Consider the following 11,089-nt stretch of genomic DNA (forward strand, 5'->3'; position numbering starts at 1 on the left):
TTTTTGTAAGTTGTATGACATTATCTATTATTATTATTTCTGTGTGTTGGATTCAACAGGAGCTTCTGGAAGTTATTGAGGCTTTGGTTGTGTGTCATATTCAGATGGTTCCAAGGTCTACGGCGGCTCAAATTCACTGTTTAGCAAGGATGGCGCGTCGGCGTGATTTACTTTGTTTCCATTTTAAGTGTGTTTGTTGTTTGTTTATAAGTTCTTTTGTAAAAAATAAAAAAAAAAAAAAAAAAAAAAAAAAAAAAAAAGAAATTAAAAAAAAAACGAATTTTTATAAAATGTGTAGCAATTTTTAAATAAAAAATTTAAAATTAAAATTGATAGTGTGATAGAGACGTGACTGTCCACGTAAACAAGCACGTTTTGATCATTTCACGAGAGAACTTGAATGATTTGAAACTACTCCATACTACTTACAAATTACCTTGATCATACCCTTATCAGTTATCACCTTATCCTATAGTTCATGAGGGTCCAGAAGGACTATAAGAGTATACGTGCATACATTTACGACTTTACGTACATTGATAGAAATAGTATTATACATATAATACTCCCACCATTCGTTTTTTCTTCCTCTAATAACTTAACGTCAAGCAAACTGCAAACTACAGCTCATTCAGAGGGAACTAACCTTGACAAACTGTCATCGTGCCCGGCCAGTTGCCCCCTTACCCGCCGCACCATGCCATGTACTCCCTTCGTCTCTTTATTAAAAGACAATTTCTAATATTCATTACTCACATAATGAAGAGAAATAAACTTCTAATTTAGGGACAGAGGATACAAGAGATGCCGAAAAGATGTACACAGAAGAAAACTTTCTAAAATAATACTTGCTCCGTTTCTTTATAATGGCAACACACACTTTATCACGGATTCATGGTATTTAAGAAAAGAGGACATCACATGTTATTATACGGTTAAAATGTTGTTAGGAGTATAATCAAGTGGGTCATCTGATTTAATTAAAGGTAATAATACAATTTTCACCATAAAAATCTTCTTTTTATGGTGTTAACTACGGTGACATTTCCATTTTACAGAAATAGAGGAAGTATATGTTATAGCACTAGTATTAAAAATCAGATAATATATAAGAAAACTTTCTAAAACTTTCTTGCATAGATGTTATTAATGCTATACGAAAACTAGTATTAAAAATCAAATAATTATATATATCTAAAATATAAAACAAATAAAACATAACACATATCTTTTTAATTGATTCAAAATGTAAATAATTATGATCCGAGCCCAACAAATCACGTTGTGTCCTTAAGTCAATTTGCTCCCTCTATGATACCCAAGGTTATTGACCAATTGTCTTCCCGGATAAAACGGGCCGGTTTCGTTTCTTATAAAATGGTATTGTAATTATATGAAACCAGCGAACAAACTAGATTAGAGTAACCGCAACTATATGCATGTATATTTAAAGAGAGTAATTAAAACTAATATTCAGTACTCATAAATCAGAACAACCAACAAATATTTATAAAAAAAAGAAACATGGATGAAAAGGTGCAAGTAATAAAATGACACAACTATTCATTATAACTAATGAAGAATTAATGAAATAACACAACTATTCACATTAACAATTACCAATGAGGGGGGAGGGTGGAAAACATGGGGCAGCTTCTTCAACTTTGCATTGTGAAGCATGGGCTTGCATGGAAGCGATGAAATGTGCCCTTTTATTATTGGACAATGAATATTGCCTTATCATCATAAACCAATAATTGAGATACATGTGCAATATAGAAAATTTAAATTTGTTTGACTATGGTAATTTGCATAAATCATATAGAATGTATCTTAAATTTAAAAATTCCAATTTTATGTACTAAAATAATTGGAGAACAAAATGTGTTAAAAATCCATTCAGATGAGAATAGAATAAATTTTGTTACCTACTTAATTAGATGTCTTTATATACTACCTGTGATATCTATTAAATTAATTGTTATCTGCAACTTTGTGATATTATTTGTGAGATATAAAAAATTCCAAATTTACAACGGAGTTATGATGTGTTAACTTGCTTCATTGCCAATAATTGCATGCATGGCAAAACTATAAATACCGGAAAATAAAGAAGAAAACATATACTTATGGACTACAGTGGAGACCATTAGGTCCATTACCATGGTTAGTTAGACATTGACACAGGACTTTTCTATTGTCTGACCTCATAACAAATGATATGAAATGTGAATCACATGGATGGAGATAATAGAATTAAGATTCTGTTTTCGGGTTTTGCTATTCTCCAGATCGAACTCCTAAGTGTGCAGTGTGCTGGCTTGGGGCTAAACAATCAATATTGCATTCTCTGCATCTGAATTAGTCTCTCTGAAGTCTGAACTTCTCAAAATCACAAATTACTAGTACTGGATTGCGCCATTTGAAGCCACTTTATAATCTGAAATCTCTGTTCTTGGTGTCCTTCAAATGACATTATAAAGTCCAGTTGATTGATGACCTACATATATTATTGATCATCTGATAAATATAATGGGATGACTCATTGGGTTGATTACTCGCGACTTCGCGAGTTTTAATTTCTTAGATTAATCATACAATTGTACTATATATCTTGACGGATATATGCCTGTAAATCTCAACTTTAATTCTTATTTTCTCAAGTTAACTACATTTCTAACTTAAAAATCAACAGGGTTTGGTAAATTAGTTATCAAAATGAGTTTGGTAAGGCTTATGCCTTCCAAAAGTCATTTGCTCATTGACTTTTCATCTTGAACTACGGGATTAGAGGGATTTTTCACCTTGTTTGTAAACCATACCCAAAGAATTTGATAAATGTGTTTACGAACAGTACAGCGTATATATGAACTATGGAAGTATGAAGGACACTCTAGTATTGCTTAGCTCAAAGTACAAGGAGATGTCGAAACAATGTACATAGAAGAAAACTTTCTTGCATATACAGTTCATGATACATTTTTGAAGACAAAAACAATGATAAATCTAGATTTCATTTAACTAATTTAAGTTGTAAACTACAAAAAGAAAAATAGAAAACATACAATAACAATAGAGCTTAAACAACACATTTCCCTACAATTTCTTTTACTATGGAAAAATTATAAAGGAGAAATTTGCCAGCAGGAACAAGAAGATCCAAAATGCTTCACGCTCCTGGCCTTGTTGTCAAACCTGTCTCCACCTTTTTTATTTCGAAGATAAGCATCCTCCACATCTTGAGGACAAACATTTCGGCTTCCTCATCCAAAATTCGCTGTAGCACGTCCAGCATTTTCTCAGCCTTAACATGTTCCCGGAATCTATCTACTATGAACTCCACCAAAGTGGTTTCTTCTTCTCCCAAAAACTCTGTAATCTTCTTGGAAATCCAGGGTCTCATTCTTTCATGCAACCGATTCTGAACATGTACATGAGTTAGTGTTAGTATTGTCTATGAGCACGCATTCAGTTGCCAACTAATAATCAAAAGAAATTTCCACCAAAACAAGATATCCAACTATGGCAAGGGTGATTTCTGTTAGGTCCATATGAGATGAGGGATTACATTTAGAATCAAATGCACGTGCTAAGTGCGAAACATACAGGCCACAGTTTTTGACTTTCTGGGGTATGAACAAAATATGCCAAAGGTATAAAGCATACAAAGTATACAAAAGAAGTAGGAACTAGTGAACCACACATGCTAAGAAATGAAGCACAGCAGTTTCCAAGATATGAACAAAGTATGCTAGTTATGAAGAATACAGCCTACATCTAGAGACAGAGAGCGCATAGTTGAGATTTATACTAAAAAAATATCCAGCAGAAAAGTTAAGACTTACCTCATCATACACGACCCAATTAATTTCATATGAGAACAAATCTTCTTTAGTCTTGGGAATCATATCAATCAATTGTTTAGCATCCAAAATCTCCCGACCTCGCGGAGCCTCGTCACCATCACGTTCATGTCCACGGTCCCGATGGCTTGACCTATCATGAGAACGCCGACTTCTATCCCTTTCTACATCAGACTTTGCTTCTCTTGGATTAATATGCTTACCAGATTCAGCAGAAGCAGATGAAATTGGAGGTGCCTCTCCATCATTTGTGTGTATGGCTTGAAGTTCTTCGGTAGAGTAATCAATTGGTACAAGAGGCCTCATTTTCTTTTCCTTTTGTGCATCATCATCCTCTTCCTCATGGAAGACAGACGGCACAGCTGTTCGTTTCCCTGAGCCCACCAAACCAAATCCAAGCTTTTTGGCTGGGGCATTACCCACATGCTTGACATCTGGTGTTGAGCCAGGTGCTATCGTAGGTTCGTCTGTACTGCCATTCTCAATGACCCCATCACCTATCAAAGAGAAGCCTAATAACAATTAAATTTGGAAATAAGAGTGGCATTGAGAAGCAGAAGCCGAGATCAATAATAAAACATAAAGATTAAGACTAATAATGTACAACCACTAACCAGTATGGCTTGCAGGAGCAGGGGCAGGGGCAGGAATGGCTTCAGAATCATGATCCTGTTCCATATCATCTTTGATCTCACTGGCAGTAACTTCAAGCAAGGGTGAAGCAGGTTTCTCACTTCCATTATCAACTGGAACAGAAGGAGGCTCCAGTGCCTGTTTTTCTTGTTGCCTCTGCTGCTCCTCTTCGGCTCTCTTCTTGGCCTCAACAATTTCTTCCTCTTCTTTGAGTTTGTCTGCCATATCATCCTCCTTCTCCCTCCGTCGTCGCCTCCTCTTATCCTCAATTTCAGACTTCCGTCTCCTTTTCCTAGAATCATCATCGCTTTCATCCTCTTGCTCAGCAACCAACCGCCTCCGTTCACGCTCCCTTTCTTTCTCCTTCTCCCTCTCACGCCTCCGCTCATATTCTCTCTCCTTTTCTCTAGTCTCCCATTCCTTAACGCGCTCTTTGTAAAACCGCTCAGCCTTTAGAATCTCCAAGTCTCTCTCCTTCTCTCTCCTTGCTCTTTCACGTTCTCGTTCTCTCTCCAATCTATCAAGCTCTCTCTCCTTGTCTCTTCGATCACGGTCACGACTCCTATTATCATACCTTCTACTTCTATCAGGTGACTCTGTTCCAGCTCTATTAGAAGGTTTAGACTCACTTGTCGTCTCATCGTCCATTTTATCTTCTGCAGTTACCTCAGAAAGGTCAGCATAGTTGAGAATACTGAACATACTAAACTTACATTGATTCCATAATAATGAAAGTGCATACATGACATCATCAAGTCACAATAAAACCTTACTTCTACTTACCGTTTTTCACAGGGTTAACATCAGAGTCTTTGTCCCCGGATTTAGCAGGCACATCGGAGTTCGAGTTGTTTGTACCATCAGCAACCTTCTGTGCTGGTGGCGGAGGAGGTGGTAGAGGTTTAGTCTTTATGCGCTCTTCTATCATATTAGTGAGCTTATCCAAAGCCTCTCGATCAACATCACGGTCCTCATCTGTAACAAGGCCAAAACTGGCCATATCATTTTCCTTGTTCTCAGTTTCATTTGCATCCTTCTTGGGTTCTTCTGCAGCAATTTTAGCAGGTTCTTCCTTCTCTTTAGTTTCACTCTTCTCAGCATCAGGTGCACTTTCTCCCTCTTTCTTGGCTTCCTCAACTTCATTCTCACTAGGTTTATTTAAGTTCTCCTTCTTCTTCTCCACATAACGTTCTAAATACTCTCTTGTTGCTTGATTAACATTCAGCTGTACAATGGCAAACACATTAAAATTCTGGTCAACTAAAAGCTAGGAACGTAGTAAACCAGAAAAAAGTCAAAACTGCAAACACAGAAAACTACAAAAAGTGGTTTGGACTTTTTTGTATTCAGTTTACAAAATAATGATGAATCTAATGACTGACTATTTTTTTTATTATATACTTCCTCCGTTTTCTTTTAGATGCAACACACCCTTTAGCGCGGTAATTAAGAAAGGTGGGGTTTACATGATATAATAAACTTTAAAATAGGATGAGTGGTTGTTAGGAGTGTAATTTAGTGGTCCATGTGTTTTAAATAAGGGAAATAGTATAGTTTTTCCCAAAGTAACTTTCCTTTTATAGTGTGTTGAAAGTATTGTGACATTTTCTTTTTAGGGAAGTGTTGCAAGTAAAAGAAAACGGAGGAAGTATACCATATGACGTTCAAAATTTTTAAAACACAAAAAACTGAAAACTACAATGATGCCAAACGGATACTCTGGAAAAATTATACTCATTTGGAAATCTAAATTAATTATATACAGATTCTACACATAAAATAAAGATTGCTTATATCACAGCAAAAACTTTTGCAGCAGATTCAGAATTTTCTGATACAGATTATAGCTTCAACAACCGCTTGTAATTCTATGTTCACTCATCAGAAAACCCTATTTCCCAAGAAGTGAAATGAAAAAAAAAAAAAAAAAAAAAAGGAAAAGAAAAGAGAAAAAGATACCCCAACTAATAACCATTCATAGTTGCCTGATCTTCTAACCTCAACCCCCACCCTGCAAACCCCAACCCAGAAAAGGCGAATTAATACATAAATGTGGTACATTTAAGCCTAATTTAGCAATGGTAAGCAATGAGTAACAAAACCCCTATCCCATACTAGTGAATCGAGTAACACTAAACCAAACTGTAATACACAAAGCCATCTTCCTGAAAATGACATTAGCTTGAAAATGAAATACTAGAAGTGAAATGCTCTGATTAGCTACACCTCTGTTTAGAAGTAATGGTAACCTCTGGCCAAAAAAATAAATAAAAAAGTTTGCACTTTACAACCCAGACAATTATATAACTATAATTTTCCATAACTGCTTACTAGTAGCTTAAGTAAAAAAATAAATAAAAACTTAACAGTACAAGATTGCTTCATTGCAGTTATAAAAATTAAAAATTAAAAATTTAAAAAAAAATTTAAAAAAAAAAAAAAAAGAGCCTTTCAGAAGCAAAACTCGGGAAAAAAACATTGGCATTACCAAGTACTCTGTATACGTAGTATAATAAACAAGAGATTGGACGACAGAAGCAAATTAGAAATTAAAATAATTATCAACATTTATAGATTCCTACTTCAAGAGATTTAATAACAAGCAAAACAGAACATACCACCAGCTCTTCACCGTCAACATTGCATTTACTTAGCAGTCGTAGAGCTCGGAGAACCCCTTCAGCAGATTCAAACTCACAGAAGCCAAATCTTCGTGGGGTTCCATCTGATGGATCCTGAGCACGCTTCCAACTCTTTATTGGTCCACATAGCTGAGGATATACAAAAAATCACAAAATCAACAATGGGACATAAATTTGAGATAAGAAAATTACAACATGACAGCATAGGAGAGATATGATACAAAATTTTAAAAAATTGCACCTTCCATAATTTTACATACCTCAAGGAGCGAACGAATAAAATCATTCTCTACTGAAGGAGCTATCTTGCCAACATAAACAGTAGTTTGTGGTTTCTCTGGCGGTAAAACAACTGGAACAACAGGAGGCCTAACAACTGGAAGAGTCACTGGTGGACGAAGTCCCAAAAAAGGAGGTCTTTGCAGTTGGGGAATCATGCCAACTGTAACTCCAGGACGAGCGAGAAAGGGAGGACGAGCCATCGGCGGATAAGGGTAGCGAACAACTCCTGTAGTATCATGTAAAAACCACATCTATGCAAACACATCAGCATAGGTTCGTAATTAAAATATCATCATAACACCAAATAAACAAAAACAAAAACATCACTACATTAAAAAAAGGGCAAAAAAACTTTCACAAACTTTAAAAATGTTACCACACATCACAAATAAGAGATATGGCAGCATAGCAGGGCAACTATGAGCAGCTGAACAAACCTGGTCAAGATTAACAAAACAATACAACGTTCATAATCAACAAGTCACCAAGCAAGCTTACCTTGCAATATCCAGTTCCAACAATAGTAGCCTTGACAAATAGCCAATGCACCAACTAACATGTTTCGCTAATGAGTAAAACAACAATATCACCATCCCAACTATACTCAAGGAATTGATGACATAAAGCCGTAATTTAGCTCGTCAACCTTTTTTTTATGTCAACTGTTAATCGCCCAATATGCATAATGAAATATAAATGGAAATAACAGACAGATAGGAAGGGAAAAATAAATAATGTTTAAAGATAATGATACCTTGCCAAACAAGGGCACCAAGAACTCAGCAGGCCTCATGATCTGCTCCGGAGACTCAAGAACCCAGGAAGGAAAGAATCCTTAAACTACCAAAAACACCCTACTCAATCGACATACAGCACCAGCCATTATATAGCAATGGAGTACTGCTGGATTTTGCAGTTTTAAGGCTTAACTAAATATATAATTGTCTTTAAAATATTTTCCAACTTTGAAATATAAATTGACAAAACTGAGGAAGTTACGGATATGTGCATACCAAAGTAGGAAGTTGCAGAAGGAGTCTCTAAACAACTGCAATAGGAAGCCTTCTGAGCTTTCTCACCGAATTCAACCAAGACACTGTAGGAGAAAACATCCCATCATCGTTACCCCGTCAACTAGTCAATATTTATTTTCAGAATTTTCTCCAATCTTCTCCCAACCAAACTCTTCCAGCAAAAGGCAAGTTAATAACCTCTTCTACTGTTAGAAAATCTATGCTTTGCTATTCAAATTAAAACTCATCTCAGCTATCTTAAAGATATTAAATAGCCGGACTTTCTAATACCCCATAAATTTTAAATCAATACCATCTCAATAGCTTCAGGCTTATTTATATTAGTCATATAACATTATACAATTAGCGGCAAACCTATGGCACAGAACAACATATTACACCTCCAAACACCCCCTCATAAACATATTGATCTTTAAGAAGCACAAACAAACTGCATAAAAACGCCACTCTTATATTAGTGTGACTTCAAAAAACTACAAGACAACAGCAACAAGGACTTGAAAGTCATTCTCCCAACAATAATAATATAGTATAATCCCATGTTTTAATAGTAATAGACTGATGGTACCTATGGTTGTGGACTTGTGGCGGTCTATGTTTATGATGATTCTCAAATGGCTATGGTGATAGTGTAATATAGGCTTGTGGTGGTTGGGAAGTAAGAAGTAAAAGGAAGAAGGAAAGCTCGCATTGCTCCAACAATAACCCAAATAAGAATCCCACCTAAGACGGGAATTGATGAAGGGTGGCAAAGAAGTACTCCTCAATTTGTAACTAATTCCTTAATACTTCCTCCTCAATTTAAACTAATTCCTTGATACTTCCTCCTCAAGCGAACTAATTCTTAAATAATTCCTAGATGGATGAAATTAAATCCTTAAAATTTTTCCTCAACAAAACCAATTTCTTAATATTTCTTCCTCGGGTGAAACTAACTTCTTGATCTTTCTTCCTCGAACCTCAATCAAGATGCAAAGCTGTCATCTTGATGCATACCGTCACCATAAGTTAGACTAAGCAAATGAGATAAACCTAAAAGATACCTATAATTACCAAGTAATGGTCCTTGCCGCTAAAGTGCTATAAATCAGTATCAATTCAACAAAACATCGATCACAGGATAGAGCACCATCAGAAAACACACACCATAAATCCTAATTCCAAAAAATAATTTCATCCCAAGTGCTACATTCTATCTTACCACAATTGCAATTCCAATCAAAACACCAAGATACAATAATTGAAATCATGAATAAAGAGAAAGGAAAACCCACCAGGAGGAAGAGATCCATGAGGAGGAGGATGCATATAACCATTAGGCATCGGCATATACGGCGGTCGCATCGGCTGCTGCCCAGGCATCATTGGCTGCTGCTGCTGCCCGGGCATCAATGGTTGCTGCTGTTGCCCAGGAATCACTGGTTGCTGCTGCTGCTGCCCAGGCATCAATGGTTGCTGCTGCGGCGGAGCAGAACTCACTCCAGGCGGTGGAACCCCATGATTTGGCTGCTGTTGATAACCCTGCATATTAGGGTTTTGAGGGATTGGAGTAAACTGAGGGACGTGCATCGGAGGAGGAGCACCAGCAGGCCGAAACGACGGCGGCGCAGCGTATGGGTTGATCGGCGGCGGCTGAAACGGCGGTGCAGAGGTCGGAGTCGGGGTTATGGCGGGCGGGCCGGGTGGCGGAGGCGTTGAAGATGGTGGTTGGGTTGAATTGGGTTGTGATTCGGAATTGGTAATGCTAGGGTTTGGATTAGGATTAGGGCTAAGGTTAGAATTAGGGCTAGGATTAGGGTTAGGGTTAGGATTAGAGATTGGGGATTGCGAAGGGGGAGGATTGGAGGATTCTTGAGTTGACGGAGATGGCGAAGGGTCCGCCATGGCAGCCATGGCTGCTGGTGTTGAGGTTTAAGAGGAGAGAGAGTGGGAAGAAAGTGTGTTTGGTTTTCTTGGTGCGCGTACTCCGACGAGAAATTAAGCTTTTCTTTTTTCTTTTCTTTTTTTAAGATTTCAGATAGATAGGGAGTACGAGTACAGGAGTATATAGAAAGAGAAGTTCTTTTTTAGTTATTTGTGGTTCGCCACAATAAGGAAAGTTATTGACTGAATTGAGCTGAACTGAGTTGAGCTGAACTGAATATTTTATATGAGAAATAAATTAATAACTAAACTGAATAGAAAATGATCTGTAGAAAACAGGCCCTTAGATTTGGTGGAAATTTGGTAGATATGGAGTGCAAGTAAAGGAGCATAAAGAAAAGGGAGTTCTTTATTTACTTGTAGACACTTTCGAGCCATTTATGGAAAAGCCGTAATAAGTAAAGTTAGATTTGGTGGTAATTTGGTAAAGATTTAGCCTTTAAGGGTTTAGATTTTCCTTGTCCTTTCCTCCTACTCTGTTTTTTTAATCCAGTCCGCAAACTTTATGTCTTTATCTGTTTAACCTAAGATGAGTTTTAATCGATAGGGCAATTCATCTTACTTACATAAAATTAAATTATTAAGGAAAAAAAAGCAATTTCCCCGGGGTTACGTTGCTAAATTTTCATGTTTTGTGCTAAGTCAAATTTTTAGGATAATTAATTTCCTCTATTTCATCTTTTTAATCTTAACCAAAGAATCACACAAAGTT

General features: G+C 36.6%; 1 protein-coding gene across 1 annotated transcript; it reads right to left on the reverse strand.

Moving 5' to 3' along the window:
* Positions 1 to 2,865: 2,865 nt before the first annotated feature.
* Positions 2,866 to 10,475, reverse strand: LOC145600085 (RNA-binding motif protein 25-like). The gene is made up of 7 exons (XM_081655935.1): positions 9,729 to 10,475; positions 7,399 to 7,646; positions 7,115 to 7,267; positions 5,280 to 5,721; positions 4,478 to 5,152; positions 3,846 to 4,360; positions 2,866 to 3,421 (listed from the first exon to the last, which is right to left on the reverse strand). The coding sequence occupies exons 1-7, from the start codon at positions 10,345 to 10,347 to the stop codon at positions 3,170 to 3,172; spliced, it is 2,904 nt and encodes a 967-aa protein (XP_081512061.1). The 5' UTR covers positions 10,348 to 10,475; the 3' UTR covers positions 2,866 to 3,169.
* Positions 10,476 to 11,089: the final 614 nt, after the last annotated feature.

This window comes from Chenopodium album, chromosome 21, assembly GCF_948465745.1.
Source record: "Chenopodium album chromosome 21, dcCheAlbu1.1, whole genome shotgun sequence".
NCBI lineage: Eukaryota > Viridiplantae > Streptophyta > Magnoliopsida > Caryophyllales > Amaranthaceae > Chenopodium > Chenopodium album.

What these genes read in the sequence shown, in the direction of transcription:
- LOC145600085 (XM_081655935.1), bottom strand. Translation starts at nt 10,347, where the DNA reads ATGGCTGCCATGGCGGACCCTTCGCCATCTCCGTCAACTCAAGAATCC. An exon ending in TCATGGATCTCTTCCTCCTG is followed by an intron (nt 7,647 to 9,728) that starts GTGGGTTTTCCT and finishes ATGATACTACAG; the next exon opens with GAGTTGTTCGCTACCCTTAT. An exon ending in TTATTCGTTCGCTCCTTGAG is followed by an intron (nt 7,268 to 7,398) that starts GTATGTAAAATT and finishes GTATATCCTCAG; the next exon opens with CTATGTGGACCAATAAAGAG.